The sequence below is a fragment of the Leuciscus leuciscus genome, assembly GCF_965113295.1.
Source record: "Leuciscus leuciscus genome assembly, chromosome: 17".
NCBI lineage: Eukaryota > Metazoa > Chordata > Actinopteri > Cypriniformes > Leuciscidae > Leuciscus > Leuciscus leuciscus.
In genome coordinates, this window is record NC_138741.1 from 7,254,291 (window position 1) to 7,280,834 (window position 26,544).

The following is a 26,544-nucleotide window of genomic DNA, read 5'->3' on the forward strand; positions in this document are numbered from 1 at the left end:
CATTACTCATGGGCTTTGAGGCCGCCCTCAATGAAACTTGTCTCATTGTTTCACACTTTTTATTTATGGAAATAACCGATTATAATGAGCAGCTTGTACAGATGAATCAGCTCATATGTAGCATCATTTTGACATAAATTCATGTTTGAAATCAGTACAGTATAACAGAATCATCTAATCCTTTCTAACACTCGCACACCTAGGTCATGCCTGGAGGTCACAAATCGTGACCCCTGCCTCTTCAACAGAGGTTAAGGGTTAGTTCAACTAGTCATGTGACATAACTGCATTCAACACACCCTTGTCAGATGAAAGTCTTTTGGATTAATAGTTTGTGACTGGTGATAAACTTACACATTTCTGCCCAATGAGCTTCAGAATATCCATACAGATGTCAGAATACAAAAAGCAAAGAAAGAATCAGAGCAAAATCCCCAAACCATGTGACCCGAGCCCTTTGAAACCTCATACAACTCTCAAAGCTGTTGTGCTGTGCGCCAATCATTTCTTCATTAATTATGTGAATGCTATATGAGTGTATGCAAATATGACTTTGATTTTAGTGAGCAGCGGGGTTGTTAGCACAGATGCAATAACTATCATTTACATCTCAGAAATATTGTATTTCGTGTATGAGGTTATTATTTTAGCATTGAGCACACTGGGAAAGGTCAGCTTTGGAAGTTTGCATGTAAATCAGACAGAAATTAAATGTAATGTTATCGACAGGATTCAGCATTAAACCGCTCTAAATGAATCTTAAAACTAAACGAGTTCATGTACTCGTGTTTAAAACAATTGTATTTGTAAGAGTATGAAATGAAATGAACATTTGTATAACACCTGCATTGTTCAGCTCAAAACAGTAATTGTCTTCTCTGTGAAGCCCTATGTGTGCACAAGAGCCTGAGTGAAATGAGCTGGACAGACTCATTGATCCAGAGCAGCGTGCTGAACCGCCCCTCTCGTCCCAGAAGAGGATGGATTTGGCACAATCAAAATAAAAGCAAATAAAAATGGAGTCTCTTGACCACCCAAGTCCATTCGAGTGGTCCACCTCAGTTCATCTACCATCATCCTCTCTCCATTAGAAGCCAGAAACACAGGGAGAATGTACAAAACATCCATCAACTCTTATTTATCTTCTGAAATTTAAAAAAATCATATCATAAACAAAATATGAGCAAATCTGAGATGAAACGCTGTGCTCGCATTAAAACGTGCATGTCGAACAAAACGGGTTAACTTAAAACGGAGCAACCTGGGAAGTGTTGGGCTTTGAAACAGTTGCTCTTTTGTTCTTTAAACACAAAGTTTAATTTCCACACTGAATCATTGACAAAGACACTCTAGTTTGGCCACTTGTGTTTCTGGCAGCGCTGACCGTGCGGCGGCGCGGTGATGGGACGGCCCCGTCGGTCATTAGCTGAAATGCCGGCCCAGTCGAGCGGAGCGATAGTCTACTCTCAGCTGAACGAAAGCGTGGAGGAGGTTCCTGTCGAGGTTGGTCAGCTGCTCTCCAGAGCACACCTGTTTGAGGTTGTCCGGGGCCACGACCAGGAGGTTACACAGAGCATGAAGCGTGTCAAACAGCTGGAGCACGAGAGGAACCTGTGGAGGGTTTGGATGCAGATGTTAGTCTGCTTTAGTGCATGTCTAATATATCTGAAGAAATAAAAACTGTTCAATTTATCTTAAAAATGTGACAATGGAAATACTTTGAAGCAAGAAGTTTAGTATTAGTTGCATCATTTGCTACTTGCTGGTTGGTTGAAAGGGAAAGAAAGTATTCGAATTTCCTCTTTATTAGGTATTACGATATTTTTTAATTGACAGATTTTTTTTTTAATGGAATAAAAAGCTTATTTAATATTGTTGAGTAATTTGATGACACTTTTAGCAACCAATTGTAAGGACATTTTTTAAATGTTTTTGAAAGACGTCTATTCTGCTCACCAAGGCTGCTTTTATTTGAACAAAAATATAGTAAAAGCTGTAATACTGTGAAATAGTATTACAATTTAAAATAAATTGTTTTCCATTGTAATATATTTTACAATGAACTTTATTCCTGTGATGTCAAAGCTGAATTTTCAGCATCATTACTCCAGTCTTCAGTGTCACATGATCCATCAGAAATCTAATAAGCTGATTTACTGCTCAAGAAATATTTCTTATCAATGTTGTGGAAAAGTTTGGGGAGTAAGATTGAAAAAAGAAAGAAAGAAATGAACACTTTTATACAACAAGGACACACTAAATTGATCAAAAGTGACAGTAAAGACATTCTATGATCTTACACAAATTTTCTATTTTAAAGAAATGCTATTCTCCTGAACTTTCCGTTCAAATATTCCTGCAAAAATTTTGCACAAAAAAATATTAAGTGGTACAACTGTTTTCAACTAATAATAATAAGAAGAAGAAATGTTTCTTGAGCAGCAAATCAGCAGGATCATGTGACACTGAAGATTGGAGTAATGATGCTGAAAATTCTGATTTGCATCACAGGAATACATTTAATTTTAAAATACTTGGTTAGCATAAGAGACTTTTTTTTAAAAACAATAATAAATCAATACATTAAATCGTTTAATTAGTTAACTATAGCTAAACTATAGCTAACATGAACTAAGAATGAACACATACATTTTTTAATTGTATTTAGCATTTATTAATCTAAATTAATGTTAATTTCAACATTTACTAATAAATTGCTACAATCAAAAGTTGTATCTGTTAACTTTAGTTAATGCACTGTGAACTAACATGAACAAACAATAAACAACTGTATTTTTATTAACCAATATTAACAAAGATTAATAAATACTGAAACAAATATTTTGTTCATTGTTAGTTCATGTTAGTTAATACATTAAATAATGTTAACTAATGAAACCTTATTGTAAAGTGCTATCAATAAATCTTAACGATTCTAAACTTTCGACTGGTAATGTAATTATTATTATTTTTTTTAATCATTATATCATCTATATTTATTCATTTAGCAAACTATATACTCAGCTTTACTTTTTGGTTAAACAAAAAAGCTTTGACCATATTTGATGACCTCTATATATGTGCACTGATCCATGTTTATATGAGAATAAAAGCCTTAAATAAATGTTCATGATATAAAGTGATTGTGTCTCTTCAGAAGATTTTGACTAAACGGCGGCTTGATTCATACGGATTACTTTTACGAAGTCTTTAAAGTGTCATGAAACCCCCCTGTTTTTGAAGTGTCAAAGTTTAGAACGAATGTACTTTTAAAGAAGGTACAGAAATTGTTCAGATTTTATTATTAAGTTTAATTTAGTTCACAAAAAAATTAAAATTCTCTCATTAAATTACTCCAATCATTCATCTTCAGGACACAAATGAAGATCTTTTTGATGAAATCTGAGAGCTTTCTGTGCCTCCATTGACCGCTACGCAACTACCACTACTTCAAAAAGTTCATAAACAGATCATAAAACTAACTAATTGAGCGGTTTAGTCACACTTTTCTAAAGAGACACGATCGCTTTATATGATGAACATATTTAATTTAGGCTTTTATTCACATAAAACCATTCATCAATTTATTTATTTATTTATTTGAATGGGACAATGCATACGAATGAACATAGCTTTTCAGCGACGTACATATGCCAAAGTTAGCCCCCAGGCTATTTTACATTTGTAGTCCCAAGTGAGGTCATCAACAATACCTAGTGACACAGCTAAACAACTAATTTAAACATGATTCGACTTAATTTAAAAGACACTACAATTAACAACCACATATAAAAAAAATGCCGCAACTAGCAGACAGGGCATCTAATATGGCATACTCATATGACGAACACACACATATACACATACACAATAAAGTGCTACTCAAAGTGCATTAAGTGCATTATCAATTTCTTAAAGTGCTATTAGATGCTGCAAAGTGCTGGATCTAGTTTGGTATACATACATACACGAATAAAATGATACAATGAACCGTACCCATTTATCTAAATTACAACAATTATCATTAGTGGGCACATACTTGATTTATTTTAAGCCATTGTTTAAGTTGGTTCTTAAAACTGGGGAAAGTCGGACTTTCTCTCACAGCAACCGGTAATTTGTTCCAGATCTCTGTCCCCTTAATTGATAGTACATATTGTCCGAATGCACAAATCAGTTATGAGAAACGGAAGTTCAAGCATGTTGACGTGCGAGAACCAATGAGATTCATTCTCGTGCATCAAGCAGGTTCTTTTGAGCTTCTGTTTATGTTCCCTGATCAATGTTTATATGTGAGTAAAAGACTAAATTAAATCTGTTGATCACATAAAGTGATCGTGTCTCTTCAGAAAATTTGGACTAAACCGCTCAATTCATATGGATTCGTTTTATGATCTCTTTATGAACTTTTAGAAGCGTCATAGTTGCGTAGTCTGTCAATGGAGGGATAGAAATCGCTCAGATTTCATTAAATAAATAAAAAATCTTCATTTGTGTTTCGAAGATGGGTTTGGAACAATATGTGGGTGAGTAAATGATGATGGACTTTTCATTTTTGGGTGAACTATCCCTTAAAGGCATTATAAATAAAACCATGAGGTGGCAAAAATAAGACCTTTGACCTCTCCTTACCTTGAAATCTTTGGCGCAGCGACGGTACTCTGCCACATCACAGATAGCTAGCATGCCACCCATGGAGCTGTAGTTGAACTGCTGCAGGTGCTCATGGATCAGCCTGTGGAACCGCACACCCAGCTCGGTCAAAACCGTGTCCACATTCTTACCATCCATGGACCTCCGCACACGCTCCACCTGCTTGCTCACATACGCACACACCTTTGAGCATGCCTTGAAGAAAGAGCACAGGAAAAATGACATTAAACACAGAATATGGCTTTCAAAGTGATCTTTTCACTGTGCTGACAGGCAATTATTATACAGTACATGATTTTAAGATCTTACTGTAGTGTACTGTATCATGACATTGTTCTCGTCTTCTGGCTTGAAGTCAGTTTTCTTCTGTTCAGTCGCCAGGATTTGCTTCATCTGGCCTATCATGCAATTTAGTGTCCTAAAAACAAGGAAACATTAGAAAAGGTCACAGAAATTGCATTTAATGGCAATGATGAAGCTCCTTCAAACAGAGCTTTGAACCAACCGATCGATCCCGGTGTCCAGCTTCACCTCCATCTGTTCGATCACCTCTTTCTTCTTGTGCAGGCACTCCGTCAACTTAGGAGAGGAGCTACAGGGGTTAGAGTTCAAACAGAGGTCAGAGGAAAGTCACCAGTCAGCGGGCGGGCGCAGAGACAAAGAGTCAGAAGCAAAGTCAGTCAAACTCACCTAATAAGAGGCATAAGATGATCGTTAAACTGCTTATCAAAGAGGTGAAAGATTGTGTTGGCCTGCTGAACCACATCCAAGAAGTAGAGGTTGGCATTTTTGGCATCTGCAGATGGGATGGCTGTGCAAGTCGAAAGACAAATAAGAGAGCATTGTCATGTACATGCTCTTCTGGCTGGACTTCCAGCATGTGCAACCAAACCCCTACAGATGATCCAGAATGCTGCAGCTCGTCTTGTCTTCAATGAGCCCAAGAGGGCCCACGTCACTCCTCTGTTCATCTCTCTGCACTGGCTACCTCTCGCTGCTCGCATCAAGTTCAAGGCACTGACGCTTGCTTACAGAACTATCACAGGCTCAGCTCCCTCCTACTTTCACTCACTCCTACGAGTCTACATCCCTACCAGACACCTACGATCGGTCAACGAGCGACGTCTCGTGGTTCCATCACAGAAAGCCACAAAATCACTTTCCAGAACATTCTCATTCACAGTTCCATGCTGGTGGAACGCTCTCCCCACCCTCATCCGGAATGCAGAATCCCTGACAACATTCAAAAAACAGCTGAAGACCAATCTCTTCCGTGAGCACTTAACCTTATAAAAAAAATAAATAAAAAAGTTTTCTTTCCCTTTGAAACATCACTTATCAGGCTTATGCTACTCTGAATAATACCTGAACTTCGTATTTTGAGCACTTCCTGCGTTGTTGTTGCTTTTGCCTCTTTATGATGACTCGCTGAATTTAGTCCTAATTTGTAAGTCGCTTTGGACAAAGGCGTCTGCTAAATGACTAAATGTAAATGTAAATGTAAATGTACAGTCCACTTAAGATTCATTCATTTAATTTGGTGCAAATGTGTTTGTATAGATTTGGAACTAATGCTGCCTTTTGATTTCACCACATGAATTGCAATATCTATGTGGGAAACGCATTGTGGCTTGTATGCAAACACTTCACATAAACTCCCATTGACTCTCTTCTTGACGTGATTTGTGAATGCAAAGCACTACAGTTTCACTTACACATAATTCCAAATATGTTTGGCAGTTACAATGTACTACACAAAGCTAATCACACACAGCTACGCTAACTCTTGTGGACAGTGGAAACTTCCTCTTGCGGTCACTATATAAACCCTTTTAAACCATGTTACCCATGATTAGCCAACACAAACTGAACTGCTTAAACATTTTCCATCATTCTCTGTAGCATTACAAGAATTATAAAATACATTAATCAATGAAACGCCATATGTATATCATACATTTTTTGTTATGTTACACTAAAAAGCCTCCCGTCTTTGTCAAGATGTAACAGAAAAAAGGTCAGCATGTCCATTTAACTCTAAATACATTTAAACAAGGTTATAGTAGTTTTAGTAATAGTTTGTATTACCGTTTTAATTTCAATTTCTCACTGCAATTGAATTTAGTTTGTTTTGTTGGTAAGGTTTTTTTTTTTTTTAAGTTTTAGATCTTGCTAATTTTAGTTTAGGTTTAGTTTTTCAGTACATTAGAATTTTTTGTAAAATATTTTTTATATTAAGAGATGAATGAAGAATGGGGGAAAACATACATTTGTGTAATGGATCATATCTTTTGTAAATTTGTAAATAACAGTTCCCACACTTTTTGATACATTTCTACAGTATGAACTCTCAATGAGGTCATTTGCATATTGCATATTAAAGAATTTATGAATCAAAATTCAAACTTATTTTTATTCAATTTCAGACAATCTTGTGAACTAGTTTAAAATTGAACAAAGAACCACCCCAACAAAATTTTTTTGCATACAATTACACATTAGTTTTCAAGAAAGTTTAACTCTATACAATAGCAATATCTATCCGCTTAGATATGTTAGAGCAGAACATAACTACAAAATGTATATCCACATTAGAAATTTCCACAACTTTCCATGATTTCAGTATTTTTATAATTTCCATTACTTTAGCAGGCTTAAACAATTTTAAAGTTCCTTGTTGGTTGGGTTTTCTCCATGATGGTAGTGATTCTCACATTGATGTTTCTTACACAAACATGTCAATAGGCCTGTGTATTATTGTCCTCTAGTGGCATATTTATGTTACAGTAGCAGGTGGTTTTACGGACATACCAGACTAAACAAAAATAAATATTAAATAATTATTTTAGTTCATTTCAGAGTCATTTACATTTATTTTAGTTTCAGTTTTTTTAAATGTAGTCTTCAGTTTAGTTTACGATAATAACCTTGATTTAAACAAACCTGTAATTACAATTTCTAAACTCATAAGAAGAATTTAAATAGCATAAACTGCAGGAGGGCAGCTAGGCAGGAGTAGGAATGAGTAACATTGTACAATGGAGGTCATGCATTGAATGAAATTTGTTGCTCACATACTGTGTAATATAATATCAACTGTTTCATGTTTTCGACGGTGTTTGCCATACCTGACAGCCCAATCTCAAGAGCGTAGTCTATATGGTCCACACACAGGTACTCCACCAAAATCAGGAAAATGGAGAAGGCATTTTTTGGTAGATCTGCTGGATCCGACAACTGCAACAAAGACAGAAAGTAGATCTATAACACTAATGTTTATGGCCCACAACTTCCAACTAAGAATGACATTATAAAATTCAGGCATTTTGTAACAAATCAGCGCTGAACCTTGTTGCATCTTTCAAAGGCATGCCGGGTTTCCTGTAGCAGGTTCACAACAACCTCTTGTGAGAGGAGAGTCTCTCCATGTGTGTCAATACTAGGTCCCAGCGGCAGGTTAGTGCGCTGTCTGATCCTCTCTTTTAGCTCCTGGATACTGGTAAAATGAGGAGAAGAAATTTTTCTAAGTAGTGTTGGAAAAAGAATGGAAAGAAAACAACAACAACAAACCAACAGTTTCTCACCTTCCAGTGCCCACAGGGCGTTTTTGGTGGTTCTTCGAGTCATAATAGCGCTGAAGAATCAAGCCGCTGCGGTTTTGCAGATATTGTCGCTCCATGTCTATGTAGCTCTCCAGATAACAGGAGAAGATATTCTTTATCAGCTTAGATAGAAATGTGTGCTTGTCTGAGCCCAAGTTAAAGTCTGTGAGTTTAGCAGCCAGTGCCGTTGTCCTAAACACAAATGGGTTATAACAGATCAAAAATGGTGTTCAGTAAAGCACAAACATGTGAAACTTTAAGCCGTTTCAGAAAAAAAGGTGTTTGATGAGAGCAAAAGTGAACAATTATAATAATTAAATAATAATAACGAAAAACTGATTGATACCGTGTATAGAGGTCATAGAGGTTCTTGAGGTATTGCTCCACATCAGAGTTGCGGGTCTCATCTAGTTTTTCTTTAACATGAGCCTGAAATCATAAAAAAGGACCATTTGAGCCAATTTGGTTATTTAAAAATGAGATAAGACCAATAGTGTCTATTTCTGGGTATGCACTATATTTACATAAACTAATCTGACAGGTGAATAAAGGCAGTTTGGTACCGAAGTACCGGTACTTTTGACAACACTAATACTTGATTCTGAAATATTAAAAATTGTACAATTCCATCCTTTCTGTAGTATTGCTAATACCGACTCGATGCAGTACCTGTTGACAGGCAGCAGCTTTTACAGACTCCCACACATATTTTTGTGTGCGCTCTTGTAAGTTATGCCAAATTACACGCAAAAATAAAAATGGCCGATCAGAGGCATTCTGTGCGCTTTCATTATAACCAACCACAATGTAAATAACAGATTCAAAACAATGTTTATATAATTGAAAAAAGGCTAAATGCTTTTGTTTTACTGTATCATTTACTTATTAAAAATAATTAGCATTAATAATGAACTTATACACCTATATTTATTTATTTATTTAAAGGCAGTGTGTTACAAAAGTTTTTGCTTTGGTACCAAAATTGGTACAGAAAACCATTACATTTTAGTGGTACAGGGACAGACTACTGAAATTTGATATTGTAACAACACTACACAGTACAAATGGCAAGATGCAACTAGATTTTTACATGTTCTGAAGACTTGCCTTTTTAGTACTTGCCCGTGCAAAGTCACAGCTATAATGCTTATGCCTCAGTATAATGTTTACTGCCTCAACCCAAAGTAAGTACTATATTACATTCCCTTGGTATGGATCCTTTTCCTCTAAGTCTACAAACATTTTTTTAATCGTACCCAGGCAAAATTTGCTTTGTTCATATCATAACCCAAAGCAGCAATAGACTTAGCAAGCAGCACTAACAATTTGTTAATGTGTACAAGTGTGTTATGTACCTGAATCTTGTTCTCAAAGATGCTCTGAATGAGTTTGGCCATGACAGTCTCTGGACTGCAGAAGACCTCTCCAACCTGCTTATTAACCCGCTGACACAGAACAGCAATGTCTTCAAATACATCATTCCGCATATACGCTCCCTACAAACACCAAAAGACCAAGGTGATATAACAAAACAAACACTGAGCCTAAAATCAAGAGATGGATATAAAGAACAGAAACAGCGAACATACCTCTTGGCATTGCTTGATGTAGACATCCACACAGTGGGCATAACCCTACAACAAATAAGATAATAAATAATACATTTCACATTATACATGTAACAAATGTCCAAAAAAACTGGTATGATCTTGAGGGCTCTCATTGAATCTCCCTACAAACCTTAAAATGTAGCAGGACTGCTGCCACCTCACGCATGCGTCCAATCTCTCCCCTTCGCTGAGCTGCGGTGAACTCCTGGATCAGCTGACGCTCAAGGTCATGATATTTACCTTTCAAACAAACACAGGGCTTATGTTAACACTGCATATTTAGCAGATGGGTAAATAACATTGTCTTGTTTAGTTTTACTGCTGCTTACTTGCTATCTTGGCCTTGACATCAGAAAATCTGAACAGGGACACGACGAGGAAAACAAGCATGGGAAAGAGAGAAGAACAGGGGGAATTTAAAACAAATCTTTTTTCAGAGCAAAACACTATTCATGATCAGTGAGAGATTTTTTTTTTTTTTTTTTTGATCTCAGACACAGTCAAAACAAACTAAGTAAATGAAAAGGTTTTCACTTGTTATGTCTTGGCCAATGCATTAATACATTTGCTTGCTTTGAAGAGCGTTCGGTTGTATTTTCAAATATGACCAAAGAAAAATGGAGGGAGTGTTTGGAAACCTGTTTTTTTTAGTGTGCATATTTTTGCAACTGCATTTGGTGAAGCTAGTTGCGCATAACTTACTTTTCAGCAATAAGCCCAAACAATACAGTACTTCATTTTTTACGCATAGACTATGGTCACGCACAGTATGTGTGACTTAATAAGCTAATATTTCTCTCATGGTGCAAACTGTGTTTGCTCAGCGCACACACTCTCATAATTTTTTTTCATTTTCGCACAATTATTTTTTTGCTATTTTATGTGGCAACACTAAAAAAATAAATGGAAGAGAAACAAACAATACCGGGAACAGTAAACACCCATGTTGACAAGTGCTTATTTCTTCTGGAGAGAAATGGTGCAGGAGAGTTGTCAAAAGTACTGTTGACACTTTGAGCGCTGTTGAGCGGAATCGTAAACACCTCTGATTGGCCATTGTGTTCAAGTGCTCATCGGATACGTCTGTGATTGGCTACAATGATCAACGCACGGGAGCGTTTGAGAGCACATTGAAGTGTTCGAAAGTGTTTTGAAAGTGGGAGCGTTTGAAAGCACAAGCAGGCGTCTATCAGCGGACCGCTCCCGTGTGTATCTGTGTAAGCTCTCGGTGAAGAGCCTCATTTATGTATATTTACAACATGTTTTTGAAGCGCTGATCATTGTAGCCAATCACAGACATATCCGATGAGTGCGTGAGTACAATGGGCAATCAGAGGTGTTTACGATTCCGCTCAACAGCGCTCAAAGCGTCACATTTTTAATATTCCAGTTCTGACTTGGTACTTTTTGACAACACTACGGTGCAAACACTCAACAAAGATGAAACTTTCTAGTGCGCATGTATCGACCGAGAGTTAACTTTTAAAAAGCCAAATGCATACAGCTGTACACATTTGCTAAGCATACACGTTAAAAATCAAAGTATACTTTGGTCGATAACATGCTGACTGTTTATATGATCCCCTGTACAGCACACCATTATTATGCCGTACCCCAAACCACTAATATGGCCAAGACACCATCTACAGGTCGCTTACCTATCAAACGGCAGCTCCTGAGCTATCAGGTGCAACTTTTGAATGATGTCTGCAGCTTCTTTTATCTGTTTGGGATGAGAAGAGACTGTGGTGAGAGACGGAAAATGGTCATTACAGGACAGACACCTCAAAACACGAACAGAGGCCAGAGGCAGCACCCTTAAATCTGGGGATCAGCCTACGGTAAATCTTTCCCTCCCATTTGCGTCCCTCGCTCTTCTCGTCCACCATGAGGATGATAAGAGTTAGCTCAGCCCTGCACACCTGAACCTCATCAGCATCAGACCTTAACCCCTGTCCGTCACCCGCTGCCCAGCCAACATCTTACGTTCACTCATGACTATTAAGAAAGGACAATGGCTAATCCCTCAGTAAATCACCTCCCATAATCTGTCCCCATAGGCAGGTAGGAGGTCTAGGCATAAACAGGACCCTGACAAGAACCCCCCACCTCTCGCCCGATGGACGAGGAGAAGAAAAAGGCGATCCGAAAGGCCTTGCCGTCCACATATCCTCTGTTCCTACTCTCCTTTTCCTGCCTGCCTCAGCTAACATCATTATTGTGCTCCCGTGAGGTGGATCCATCCCTTTTCCGCTCTCCTCACTGAGGTTTTCTAAGTATCTGTCCCCCAGCTAAGATTAGCTAAATCCCATGTAAGTGATGTAGCCGTCTCCCAGCAGTAGGGGGTTTTACCGGCGCTTGTCTCCTCGCTGCCTGGGCCTGGCCCTCCCTTTCACAGGGATTAACCCAGCCTTCGTTCCTTCCATTTCCCTTCCCTTCCCTTCACCCCAACCCCCCCAGCTATTCACCGGCAGCTCCTCTCACTTCCCCTCTTTTCTCTTCTGGAGGCGTGTACGTCTTGAGAAATATTGAAAAGTCTGGCGGGTATATTCCCACATGGCTCTCTAGAAGCTTGTTGGTGGCCTTATGCTAATAGCTTCAGAAGATGTAAGACTTGCCACCCAAGTTTGGTCACATCATTACCGAGTGAATTGAGAGATTAACTTATAAAGTGTCATTTCCAATTAAGTTGGCGTACACCAACATCTAAGCAGGCCACATATACTAGCCTCAGGCATTCATTATGGCGGGATGCATCACTGTTGAGTTTGAACAAAATTTTTACAGCTTTGGTTGCAACAGTTGCTTCGGTTACAACCTCAACATAGACCACTGTCGAGAAAGTCCTGTTGTGGTGCAAAATATTTAGAAGTAAATAAGCTAATGAATAAGTTATAACTTAGTGCCAAAATACGTTGCAAAGAACTTTCGCACATTTGGTGCAACCGGCCTCTGACATGAGCTTGTTACACATGCCTAACTAGGCATCAGCCAAAACGGCATGATCTCTTGTACCACACATGATGACGACAAAGAAGGGGAAGCACATGACAATGTGAGATGGGCAAATGTGTCGAACATAAACCAGGCTTTGGATGATTTATGGAACCACATTCTGCCATACACGCACTTTACAACACTACTTCCATCCTCAAAAGATGACACATTCATGTACAACATAGTTTTATGCCACACACCAATTGAATTGACTCAGATCATGTCCATGATTCTGAATGATATAGCTACATTTAGAATGAAACAGACATGAAACCTGACTCTTTTTTCTTTTTTTTACACAGAAAAAGAAACAATAATATATAATTTCAGCGCTCTGTATCATTTGTGGTTTGAATGTGGCCTCTTGGATTTTTTGGTCGAGTACTTCTGATGTAGTATTACCAGGCAGTATATCTAAATCTGACCTTGTCAGGATTGTTGAAGACATCACTGCGCAGCTCTCCATCCAGGAACTCGTTGAAGTACGTCATGAGTCTCTGAGCCTCCACTGCCCTCTGTCTTGGTGTATTGACTCCTTCCAGCTGATCTCCCAGGTGACACACCTTGGTGGCCACGTAGCTGATATGCTCGTCTAACTCCTGGAAGTGCTGGAAAGCTACCTTTGAAACAAGCATAACAAGAAAGTGAAGGTTATACTGGTACATGTAATTGATGGTAAAGTAACACAAGGTTACCCAAATGGTTCAAAGCTCCTTGTCTTTTGACATGTTAGAAAAAAAATGCAAAAATGTAAAAGCAACTGACTTGGTTGCTCCTCTGCAGGTCTTGGACCTTGTGGGCAAACTCCTTGGCTTCCCGGTGGCATTGCTGCTCCAACTTCTCCACCTTCCTTTGGATTCTTTCATCCAGCAGTTTTAGTTCCTCAATGTGGTTCACAAACTCTTCCAGCAACCTGGAACCAAAGACATGACATTAAAGAGCTGCAGGCGGCAAAACACAATTTCTGACTTGACAAGTCAAGTCAAGTCAAGTCAAGTATATTTGTATAGCGCTTTTCACAATACAGATTGCATCAAAGCAGCTTCACAGTATTAAATTAAAATAATACAACAAAGTTTGTTTCAAGAGGAATTTATTGATTGATAAAATTAAATTAAATATCCCCAAAATATCATTTTAAATACTTTAAAAACATTAAAGGGGTGGCATAATGCCCTTTTCACAAGATGTAAAATAAGTCTCTGATGTCCCCAGAGTGTGTATGTGAAGTTTTAGCTCAAAATACCCCACATATATTTTTATATAGCATGTTAAAATTGTCACTTTCTGAGGGTTCACCGTTTGTGTCTGTCCCTTTAAATGCAAATGAGCTGCTGCCCCCAGCACAGGGGGCGGAGCTACAACAGCTTGTGTCCGGAAAAGTTCAAAAACTTTTAGCCTTTTATGTTCACACATGAGTCAGACAAAGATGGAGAGACTCAAGAAGAAGTGACAACATGTAGACAACCTTTCTAAATGGTTAGTTGATGAATTTATGTAGCTTATGTGTAGTTATCTTCTAATCTAGTCATTGATTAGCATATTCTGTCATAATAATCAATAATAATCTGAATTTACTTAAACTGGACTGTGACACTATTTTCTTCTGGAAACAAACTTTGTTGCATTATTTTCCTGTTATCTCTGTAAAGCTGCTTTGATACACAATCTGTATTGTAAAAAGCGCTATATAAATAAAGGTAAAGGTAAAAAAAATTATAAATTGCGTTCCCAGGGGTGGGGTTTATATACATTTTAGGGTAAGTGATGTCACTAACCCGGGAGGAATGTCGTGTAGTCCCTACCAGCCATTTGCTGTAGTCCTTAAAAAGCAATTTCTTTAAAAGAAACTATCTCCCTTTGCTTTGAACTTTGAGCGTTGTAACTTTGCAGATGTTGCTTATGCTCAAACAGCAACATTACACACTAACTAAAGTTAGAAAAGAGAAATCATAATCAATCACACCTTTAAAGGAAATATAAAACTACATGTTTGTTTATAGTATTAATTTTTCTCCCTGAAGTCCACTTATAATGTCATTCTTGGCTTCTTGCAGCAAAAACCCAATTTAGTTTCACAACACCTCTGTATTTTAAAACTTGTAAGAGTTCATTCACTACATGCATAAATGACATAGTGATGCAATATTACTACTATCATTTATTATTATATACTTTTCCCATAAGCCTTGCAAGTGGGCTTAAACGTTTATGTTTGCGTTGTATGGATGATATGATTGGTGTCTTTATCATTGAGAATGCATGGACTGTGTGTATGCTGGAAAAGGAGGGTTGATTAATCTGGGTGGTCATATGTATACACTACTATTCAAGGGTTTGTAAGTCAATAAGACTTGTTTTAAAAAAAAAAACTTTTATTCAGCAAGAATGCATTAAATAGGTTAAAAGTGACAGAAAATACTTTTACACTGTTACAAAAATATATATATTTCAAATAAGCGCTGTTCTTTTGAACAGTAGTGTATGAACACTTATTTTAAAAGAGCAAGGAAAGTCCTGTTTTCCATGTTATATTCCTCTTTGTGTGGATATGGTCATAATATTAATGAAAGCATCCTACTTAAATGTTATTAATCATTACCAATTCTATTGATTTAGAGGAGCTAAAAAGAGATCAAAGAAAATCCGGATTTTTTTTTTTTTTCAAACATGTAAATAAACAGGTTTTAGGTTTTGGAAAATCTGAAAGAATGTAAAATGAACAAATATTCTGTACTATTCTTTATAATTTCTAGGTCATAACCAAATAAGCGAATTTGAATGTAAATTCATTTGTACAGATGACCAGAATTTCTTCCTTTAATAATAATTCTCTTCCTAACATTCTCAAATCATGCGGGATAACATAATCATCAGGTTTTACAGATATGTGCTGCAAAATGCTCCGAAAATTCGGATTTTTTTTAAGCTTCAATCAAATTGTTGTGCTGACGTAACTTTTCTCCTGTTTAATGGTTAGTTAGGGAGTGAGGGAAGTTATATGTTGTTTTGTTTTCTGTTTTGTATAGGTAAGTTAATATTATCCCCATTTTAGGTAGAGGTATTTTCATTTTCTTTTGAGTTGGGCCCTCCTCCCGAGGTAATATTTTTTGTTTTGGATTTATTTGGAATGTGTTCCTTTACTTCATATTATTATTTTCTTTTCTAACTCTTGCTGAGGTTAAAATAAAAGGCAGACACGCCATTTCAAATTGAAACTTGTTTGGTTATTTTGTGAATCTGGGACTGGAGAGCTTTCGTCGTTCCCTATTTACCCCTAGACTAAAGGGGGAGACATAACACAATATAATTTGTGAAAAAAAGATACAAAAGAAGCATTTTCACAACTTCTAGATCTCACTTTATGTTAAAATTTGTGCAGATGGGCTATGTTGATACTAGGTACTAGCCAAATGAAAGAAAATCACTGACAAAGTAGATTTTAGCCAGAACTCTGAAGTCATTTTCAGACATGAAAAGTACACTAGAGCGGAGGCTTCGATGAGCGATCCAAAGAACACTCTTTGTGTCCGCCGAACGCTGAAAAAGGATCCATTTCACAGTCTGATTTGCGAGATGCAGGCTTACGTCCCAAATTAGGTTAGCTTGGCTAGCATGTAATCTGTGAGGAAATGTTATATAAAACCTGACCAATAATATGAAAATGCCTGAAGCTCTGTTCCCAGATCCCGAAACCAGCTCAATGGCAGGGATCAGTATATGCTGGGCTGAGATTCATTTATCGTTCATGAATACTTCTCCAAATAGACTGATCTCAAACTGTGAAGCGAAAAAGCATCCAGGGAGAGCATCTTATTTGTCAAGATCACATAAGCACTTACCTCGGCAGCAAATCAGCTAATGGCCTGTTACCATAAATTGTGGTTCTTCATAAAAAGAGCCTCTTCGTGCCGTGTGTGTGTGTGTGCGCAAATATTTAGGAAACCTCACACATACAACCAAAAGCTTCGTCAGCTGCATTTCAAAGAACTTGTAGGACAGCAAAGTCAAAAGCTCGAACTCAGCAAGTTTGGATTCTCTGGGTGGTAGCAAAACGTTCTGAAGTGATGAGTATATAATCTCATATCACCGTAATTCCCTAAACGCTGCTGGCAGCTTAAGTTCTTTTTCCTCTCCATCTTTTCCACTCAAATTTGTTCTCTTCCATCATTTGTAAGTCAATGGTTTGCCCAGCTCACAACAGCCTCTTCATGGTCGGTTATTTGAGAGCTTGGTGTAAAATTTGGGGCGATGTTTCTGCTCTGGCAGTCAAAAGCACTTTTGCTGTGTGTGTCTGTGTGTGTTAAAGTAAACTTCATGTCTTTTTTATGCTTTTGACTGTGAACGTGAAATGACCTGTCAAAATAATCAAGTTGTGATTGTGGACACTATATAATTATTATAAAAGGAACTCAAAAAGTTTCATTTCACTTTTGGGCAATTAAGTCACACTAAATAAATGTATTTCTTTGTATTCGAAACCATCTGTGACATTGTGGTAAAACAAGAGGCATCTGCAAATAAATGGTGCTAGACCTTTTCGCTGGGAAAACAAAACAAAAACTTTACTAATGCCACTTTACTAATTACTTTTAACCAAGTGATCTCAAGGTGATCAAGGTGGATGTTTGAAGTCAGTTCCCCTGAACTTCACACAGATTTCATAGCAACGTAGCCACAGGTGTAGTTCATCATCATTAAAGTGTAAGTTCACCCAAAAATGAAAACATTTTCATAATTTACTCCCCCTCATGTCTTTCCAAACTCGTAAGACTTTCGTTCATCTTTGGAACACAAATGAAGATCATTTTGATGAAACCTGAGAGATTTCTGTCCCCCCATTGACAGTCTACGCAACTACCACTTTGATACTTCAAAAAGTTCTCAAAGAGCTCGTAAAAGTAATCCATCCATATGTTTAGTCCAAATTTTATGATGAAAAGCTATTATTCAAATCTAAACATTGATCTGCGAATATAAACAGAAGCTCAACCCGTACTTGCTTGACTCGCGAGAACAAACCTCATTGGTTCTTGCTGAAGCTCAAACGTGCTGCGTAACTCGAGAATGAACCTCATTGGTTCTTGCTGAAGCTCAAACGTGCTGCGTAACTCGAGAATGAACCTCATTGGTTCTCGCATGTCAAGCACACATGCTTGAGCTTCCGTCTACCACAACTGATGTGTGAGTTGAGGAGTGTTTAAATGTGAATAAAATCCTAAATTCTGTTCATCATATAAAGCAATTGAGTCTCCTCAGAAAAGCTCTTTGTGAACTTTTTGAAGCATCAAAGTGGTTGTTGCACAGACTGCCGATGGAGGGACAGAAATCTCTGAGATTTCATTAAAATATCTTGATTTGTGTTTCAAAGATGAACAAAAGTGTTACAGGTTTGGAACAACATGACAGTGAGTAAATAATGACAGCATTTTCATTTTTGGGTGAACTAAACCTTTAACTATGAACATGTTCCACATGTTGTCCAAAATTGGACAACCAGAAAGTGCCCAAATACTTGCAATCATTTTAAACAATATATCCATTTATTTATTATTTGAAATGTGTTATTTTTATTTATAATACATTTTTATTTTATTATTATTTATTATATAAAAAAAAAAAATTTTGGGACTTATTTTTGTAAAATGTTTTGGTTGAAAAAATGTTTGTTACATTTCTTTAAAACAAATGCCACTTGGTTTAATATTTTGTTATATAATGCAACAATATTCAAGCAAACTTGATATGATGCATAATCATACGTAATGATATGACGCAGCGCCTGAAAATAGTCGACCCTATAGGCTACCGAGCTGGGGACTATTTTCAGGCCAGCGTCATATCATTACGCCTGCTGGACTCATGGTACGGCAGCAAAGTTTCTTGATTATTACGCAGGAATGAGAGTATAGTTCCTAGCCATATCAGCCTAGAAAATCGCAACTTTTCATTTTCCGTCGGTCTTAGTACACGATGTAACTACAGAAGAGTCAAGTTTTAAATAGGAAAAATATCGAAACTCTTTTGGTCATTTTTTGGAGAGAGATGCTAATGGTCTTGTCCGATTCAATGATCTATGCTAAGCTATGCTAAAAGTGGTACCGCCAGACCCGGAGATCGGCTGAATGGATTCGAAAACGGTAAAACTCAACTGTTTAACTCTGGGGGAGTTGTAAAATGAGCCTATTTCCAAAAAAAGTGGAGTATCCCTTTAAGCGTCAACTTTTTTGGTCACTGTATGTAAAACTAGGCCCAGAAGGCACAGAATCTGCCAGACATTTATTTGTTCAATTTCTGCCCTAATTTGGAAAAAAAATTCAAATGGATTTATATAAAGCATTGAAAAATTTATAAAATCTAAAAACTGTATGCTCAGTCAAAAGTGTATCCTCATTTATGATAATCCATTCTTTATGATTATCCACATTTTGAATAATAGTAATCAATACTATAAGAGTAGACAAATGAAACTGTTCACATCCCATTCACCTCTTTGTCTCAGTCTACTACAGTGACTATCAAAACAGGATTTTAAAATAAAATAAAAATGTTCAATCAAAAGTATCTTATAATTCAGTTTCTATAAAATGGCCAACTTTTGGCTATATTACAGCTCGGCACATTCTGGTCTTTTCTTAAAGGGATGGTTTGGAGTAATTTCAACCTAGGGTCCTGTGCACCATGACCTCGAGCCAAACACCCCCCCCCCCAGAAGTCAAGTCAAGTCAAGTCAAGTTTATTTGTATAGCGCTTTTCACAATACAGATTGTATCAAAGCAGCTTCACAGTATTAAATTAAAATAATACAACAAAGTTTGTTTCAAGAGGAATTTATTGATTGATAAAATTAAATTAAATATCCCCAACTGAGCAAGCCAAAGGCAACAGTGGCAAGGAACCGAAAAACTCCATCAAGTGACCTAATGGTGTCCTAAAACTCCATCAGGTGACCTAATGGAGAAAAAAAAAAACCTTGGGAGAACCCAGGCTCAGTCGGGGGCCAGTTCTCCTCTGGCATTTATGAGCTAGAGGCCGGATTGTAGTTTGAACTGTAGGATTATATGAATGCCTGGCTGAAGAGATGCGACTTTAATCTAGTTTTAAACTGGGAGAGCGAGTCTGAGCAACGAACAGTATCAGGAAGACTATTCCAGAGTTTTGGAGCCAAATGTGAAAATGCTCTCCCTCCTTTGGTGGTTCTGGATATCCTAGGTATGACCAAAAGCCTTGAATTTAGTGATCTTAAAGAGCGCGATGGATTATAGGGCGATAGAAGATCCGTTAAATAGACTGGAGCTAAGCCGTTTAGGGCTTTATAAGTCAGTAGCAATACCTTATAATTACTACGGAGCTTTATAGGTAACCAATGCAGTGATGATAAAATCGGTGTTATATGATCATATTTTCTTGATCTCGTAAGAACTCTAGCGGTGGCATTTTGGACTAACTGTAGCTTGTTTATTGAGGATGCAGGACAACCAGCTAATAAAGCATTACAGTAATCCAGTCTCGAGGTCATGAATGCATGAACTAACTTTTCTGCATCAGAAACTGATAGCATATTACGTAGCTTAGCAATGTTTCTAAGGTGGAAAAAGGCTGTTTTTGTAACATATGATATAAGATTTTCAAAAGACAGTTTGCAATCGAGTATAACACCCAGGTCTTTTACTGTAGAGGATAAAGTAACAGGACATCCTATGATGTTAAAGTTGTATTGTGTGAGGTTTTGTGGGCGGTTTTTTGAACCGATAAGTATTACCTCTGTCTTGTCTGGATTTAATAAAAGAAAATTATGCGTCATCCAATCTTTTATATCTTTAACACACTCTGTCAATTTGGAAAATTTAGCGTTTTCATCCGGCCGTGATGAAATATATATTTGAGTGTCATCAGCATAACAATGGAAACTAATTCCATGTTTCCTTATAATATTTCCAAGTGGCATCATATATATTGAGAATAACAGAGGGCCTAACACAGATCCCTGCGGCACTCCATAGTTTACTGGAGTTATGGTCGATTTTTCTCCATTTAAATAGACAAAATGGTAGTGGTTCTGTACTCATAAAACGAGGCATTGGAAAGTTAGTAAGTACATCAGGAGTTTATTAAAATAACACTTGCCTGATGGCTTATGCTACCACTAACCCGGACGTCGAGGTCACTTCTGTGATTTGGGAAAAGCCAGTAAAAGTCCTGGCAGAAAGCAGTGCATTTTTTATTATTTTTTCCAAAGTGTTGACAACTTAGTGTTAACTAATAATTGTTGCAAACTGGTACTACCAACAAAATACTAGTGCATTGCTGGAACTGGGCGTCGTTACACTACATCCTTACGCATCGCTTTCTGCCAGGACTTTTACGGGCTTTTCCCAAATCACGGAAGTGGCCTCGACGTGCGGGTTAGCGCTAGCATAAGCAAGTGTTATTTAAATAAACTCCTGATGTACTTACAAACTTTCCAATCCCTCGTTTTATGAGTACAGAACCTATTTGTACTACTGTATAAGTTTGGTACCATTCTGGGCATTATTAGTGGGGTAATTTACGAGATACAACCTTGGATCCATTAGCGCCAGCACTAAGCCATCCGGCTGATATCTCTAAATAAGCTCTAACTTTAATAATGTTTCGACCAAGGGAAAAAAAGCTTCTGGGGGGTGTTTGGCACGAGGTCATGGTGAAAAGGACCCTAGGTTGAAATTATTCCGAACCATCCCTTTAATCAACTTCATGATGTGCATTCTGAGACTCTTTTTACACACCACAGCACTGTAGTCGTTTCCATCTACACTGGCCGTCTTGTTTTCATTTACTATTCAAGACAACTTTTCAAGAAGAAATTCATACATAAGCAAATGTATGCTTGTCTACAAAACTTATTTCAAACATTTAAGAATAAGTCTTTAGATCAAAAGGTTTTTAATAACATGAGAAACATAAAATTAAAGTCAAGAATTCCAAAACATATGACCAGTGGTGTATGTTTCTGACAATCAGACTCACTTTTTGGGGTCAAATGCCTCCGCACCTCCTTTGGAACCTCCTCCAGGTGTTCTCCATGCCAGTCTCTCAATATACTCATCAGCATCAAACGGCTCCTGGTAAGATGATAAAGATTAATAAGCAAAAATGTAATCGCTAATGACATGCACAGATAAATAAGCTTTTACAAATAAGAAGGATAATCTGGTCTGCTTATATACAGAGACAGTCTGGAGGGGGTGCATAGAAAAGTAAAAATAAAAATAAAATAAATAAATACATTTAAATAAATAATACATATAGCCGTACAGTACTGCAGTGAGTAAAAAATAATAATAATGTAGTAAAAACTAAATATTTACTAAATATTTACTAAATACTTTCCACTAATATTAAAGGGATAGTTCACTTTGAAATTCATTTTTGGTATGTTTTAGCTTACCTCAAGGGCATCCAAGATGTAGGTGTCTTTTTTTCCGCGGTAGTTTCAATTTTGATATTTTTAGGTCAAACCGTTCTTGTCTGTCAGTCAGATAATGCAGGTCTATGGTCACGGTCTCAAAACACAAGCACAGAGTCCAAATTAAAACAATTCCCCGTCGTCCAAATTAAACAATTCCCCATCGTAAGTACACATTGATGGCCTGAGACACGAAACGAGCGGTTTGTGTGAGAAAACGAACAGTATTTATATAGTTTTTAGCTCTTATACGCAGCCACGTCCAAGTGATCTGAGGGCGCTCGCGCATCCTGGTGTGTGACGTGTACGCAGACTGGTGCATAGATATATATACACTAGATGTCGCTTTGTCTACGGCAGTTCATTGGAACGAATGTCTTTAAGGTGACATCTAGTGTATATATCTATGCACCAGTCTGCGTACACGTCAGATCAGATCACTCGGACATGTCTGCGTATAAGAGGTAAAAACGATATAAATACTGTTCGTTTTCTCACACAAACCGCTCGTTTCGTGTCTCAGGCCATCAATGTGTACTTACGATGGGGAATTGTTTAATTTGGACGACGGGGAATTGTTTTAATTTGGACTCTGTGCTTGTGTTTTGAGACCGTGACCATAGACCTGCATTATATGACTGACAGACAAGAACGGTTTGACCTAAAAATATCAAAATTGAAACTACCGCGGAAAAAAAGACACCTACATCTTGGATGCCCTTGAGGTAAGCTAAAACATACCAAAAATGAATTTCAAAGTGAACTATCCCTTTAAGGTTAGGGTAGGTCATTTTCGGAGCGGCTAGCAATAGCGAGCTAGCTTTGAAAGCATAAGATCCCTCCCTCCCTTCAGAGCGTCTCCAAAGCCACGCCTCCTTCAAAACACATGAACGGTAAAGCTGGGAGCAAACAAGCGTCACGAGAGACGGCGTTAAACTACCTCATATCTCAAAGCACATTACATTTCAATAATAATGAACATAAACAACTTAAAGAAGACTGACCAGTACCCCCTGACTGCTGAAGATTCATTTTAGCGTTGACAGTGTTGCCACTGAAACGCATAAATTTGAGTCACGAACCGCTCAATCTCTTACAAATTATAGTAGTTATGGTGTGAATGCAGCATAATCTTGTTGTTTTGGTTCAGGAGGAACTGTAAAAGGTGGCTGCTGTTTAGGTTGTGGTGCTCGGTGACTGACGTCTGTCTAACTGGGCGTATCATGAAACCAGCTGATGGAAAAACATACGTTGATAGGCAGGTAGGACATCTATGGAGGTATTTTTGGTGCAAAACTACTGAACGCCTGTGACAGTGAAATTTGTAGTTGTAGAGAATAGCCACACATGTGTATCAGTAAATTTGAAGTCACAGAGAGAAATGTTTTAAGAGTTGCAAACTTGTAGACTTTTTTTTTTTTATCTTCCACAAACACAACACAACTGTTACACCTTCTCAAATTCTTCATTGCAGGTGCACAAATCCTATTCTACAAATCACAAAATAAGAAACTCATACGCTCACATTTTTGCTACAGTTGCTGCAGTGAATATGGTGCAAAACGCATTTACACACCCGCATCAAGAAATGTGAAGTCACGGAGAAATTTTGCTCATCTGCAAATCAGTATGTGAATTCATCCAATGAGAGTTGCACACTTGTAGAATATTTTCTCACAAATGTCTTGTATATTTTTCTAGCACAAACACAAGTACATAACTACAGCTGCTTGAATCTGCTGCGACGAATCTCAAACACTGTTTTTCGCTTTCAAGTGACATGTTTCGCCCGCTCTCCCTTTTGCACCAAGTGCACAGTGGGGCAAAAGTGAGTTGTGCATCTGTAGAGGCAGTGGGCGGAGCCTACATGAATATTCATGAGTTTCCCGGGCATGCGCGTGGAACTGCTCATTCTAGTTCACGCTCCTCGTTTCTCAGCAGGTTTAATGGATTATTTCAAAAAAGGTAAATATAGTTTCAGCGCGAACTTAAACTACAATTGTGTATCGTTTTGTTAAATTCATAATGTTTTTATTAATTCGTCACTGACTGAATGATTGCTGGCATTCACTTCGTGTAGGCCTATATACAGTAGCTACAGCAAACTTCAACTCGTTGTATAAATTGCACCTTGCGAAGCTTTAAAACTGTGGCTTTTACTAGCCTAATTGTTATCATTTGTTGATTGCAATAAATTAAATAAACCCTCATAAATGTATCTGTGGGCTAACACTTTTTAAAATATATATAATATATATATCCTGGTGTGATTGTTCTTAAATTCTTGTTCGTTTAAATAAGCCAAATCATTTAAGACCAAACTCAAGCATGAATGTGTTGCTTTAATACATACGTACAATTTGGATTAAACAAAATTGTATGGACAAAAGTGGATAAATTACATTTGATACAACTAGGTTACTGTAAATGAGAAACAAAAAAACAGACCTTGCAATCAAAACATTAAAAATAATATTGTTACATTATTTTGGCAGTATGTTTGTAAATATTTTTGTTAAAACATAAAATTGGTGGCTTATTATATTCCGTAAAATAATGTTAAGTGTTTTTTTGTTTCTCATTTACAGTAACCTAGTGGTCTTAATGATTTGGCTTATTTAAACGAATAAATTGCCAGCAATCATTCAGTCAGTGACGAATTAATAAAAACATTATGAATTTAACAAAACGATACACAATTGTAGTTTAAGTTCGCGCTGAAACTATATTTACCTTTTTTTAAATAATCCATTAAACCTGCTGAGAAACGAGGAGCGTGAACTAGAATGAGCAGTTCCACGAGCATGCCCGGGAAACTCATGAATATTCATGTAGGCTCCGCCCACTGCCTCTACAGATGCACAACTCACTTTTGCCCCATATTTCACGGTGCACTTGGTGCAAAAGGGAGAGCGCGCGAAAATTGTCACTTGAAAGTGAAAAACAGTGTTTGAGATTTGTCGCAGCAGATTCAAGCAGCTGTAGTTATGTACTTGTGTTTGTGCTAGAAAAAATATACAAGACATTTGTGAGAAAATATTCTACAAGTGTGCAACTCTCATTGGATGAATTCACATACTGATTTGCAGATGAGCAAAATTTCTCCGTGACTTCACATTTTTTGATGCAGGTGTGTAAATGCGTTTTGCACCATATTCACTGCAGCAACTGTAGCAAAAATGTGAGCGTATGAGTTTCTCATTTTGTGATTTGTATAATAGGATTTGTGCACCTGCAATGAAGAATTTGAGAAGGTGTAACTGTTGTGTTGTGTTTGTGGAAGATAAAAAAAAAGTCTACAAGTTTGCAACTCTTAAAACATTTCTCTCTGTGACTTCAAATTTACTGATACACATGTGTGGCTATTCTCTACAACTACAAATTTCACTGTCACAGGCGTTCAGTAGTTTTGCACCAAAAATACCTCCATAGACATCGGACCGAATGCAATGATTGGACGAACATTTTATGGTCCGACGCCTTCAGCAGATGATATACTGTATAAAAACATGAGGAGACTTTCAACCAGCATACAACAACAACAACAAAAATTCTGGAATAAATCGCCTACCCTGCCTTTAATTAATTCACAATATAAACTGGGTCTTTACATATGAAAATACAAACAGTAGCTGCCTTTTAAATCATAGGATGCGGGTCCAAGGTACGAGGATAATCATATTTTGTGGTACGTGGCATCTAAAAAGACTAAAAACACCTGGTCTAGAGAATCTGAAGAGCTTTTATTCATAATTTTGCTTGAACATGTCGTCAGCTGAGTATTTTGTGACAGTTAGTGTTTAGCTTCTCACTGATAAGTTACTCTACTGCCTGCATGTCAATATTAAGTCAAAACTAAACTATGTATTAAATACAGCACGCAAATGATGCACTTATATGAACCATAAAAACAGTTAAATCTGCAAGCTGTAATGCAGACCGTGACAGCTTCCGTGCCATATATATATATAAAAAACAGACTTACCTCGAATAACTGAGCTGTCGTAGCCATATTTCACGGCGCTAGAAAGCAAAAGTAAGTCCGCAAATACTCCTTAAAGGGCGTCTTTCGAAACTATAACGTTAATTTGCTTCTTGTTGTTTATATCTATTCTGAAAACAGTTGCTTCCTGCATCCAGCTGCCATGACTGGGCCGGAAACAGAAATAGGGGGTGAGGATACGGGGCTGTGTGTTTGAAAGCAGATCTGAGATCAGTTATACAATTCTACTCC

At 37.4% G+C, this 26,544-nt stretch overlaps 1 protein-coding gene and 2 long non-coding RNA genes across 3 annotated transcripts in view; 2 read left to right on the forward strand and 1 right to left on the reverse strand.

Moving 5' to 3' along the window:
• LOC309479732 overlaps nt 1-26,544 on the forward strand; it is a 193,993-nt gene that overhangs the window by 148,015 nt on the left and 19,434 nt on the right. The gene's annotated exons all lie outside the window — the stretch shown is intronic.
• exoc5 (exocyst complex component 5) lies at nt 46-26,479 on the reverse strand. The gene is made up of 18 exons (XM_082143769.1): nt 26,296-26,479; nt 21,872-21,966; nt 13,628-13,775; nt 13,288-13,482; nt 11,524-11,588; nt 10,195-10,223; nt 9,996-10,105; nt 9,845-9,889; nt 9,611-9,751; nt 8,602-8,684; nt 8,238-8,447; nt 8,002-8,149; nt 7,782-7,890; nt 5,344-5,464; nt 5,159-5,245; nt 4,963-5,071; nt 4,633-4,848; nt 46-1,611 (listed from the first exon to the last, which is right to left on the reverse strand). The coding sequence occupies exons 1-18, from the start codon at nt 26,320-26,322 to the stop codon at nt 1,423-1,425; spliced, it is 2,127 nt and encodes a 708-aa protein (XP_081999895.1). The 5' UTR covers nt 26,323-26,479; the 3' UTR covers nt 46-1,422.
• Nucleotides 10,235-10,872, forward strand: LOC309479739. Its single transcript, XR_014199421.1, has 2 exons — nt 10,235-10,493; nt 10,553-10,872. It is a non-coding gene; the product is annotated as an uncharacterized lncRNA (long non-coding RNA).

Bases quoted from the DNA above. Each gene is read 5' to 3' on its own strand.
- exoc5 (XM_082143769.1), bottom strand. From the start codon at position 26,322: ATGGCTACGACAGCTCAGTTATTCGAG. The intron at 11,589-13,287 runs GTCAGATTTAGA...CATCCCAAACAG, and splicing joins TCTTCAACAATCCTGACAAG to ATAAAAGAAGCTGCAGACAT. The intron at 4,849-4,962 runs GTAAGATCTTAA...TCTTTCTTCAAG, and splicing joins TCATGATACAGTACACTACA to GCATGCTCAAAGGTGTGTGC.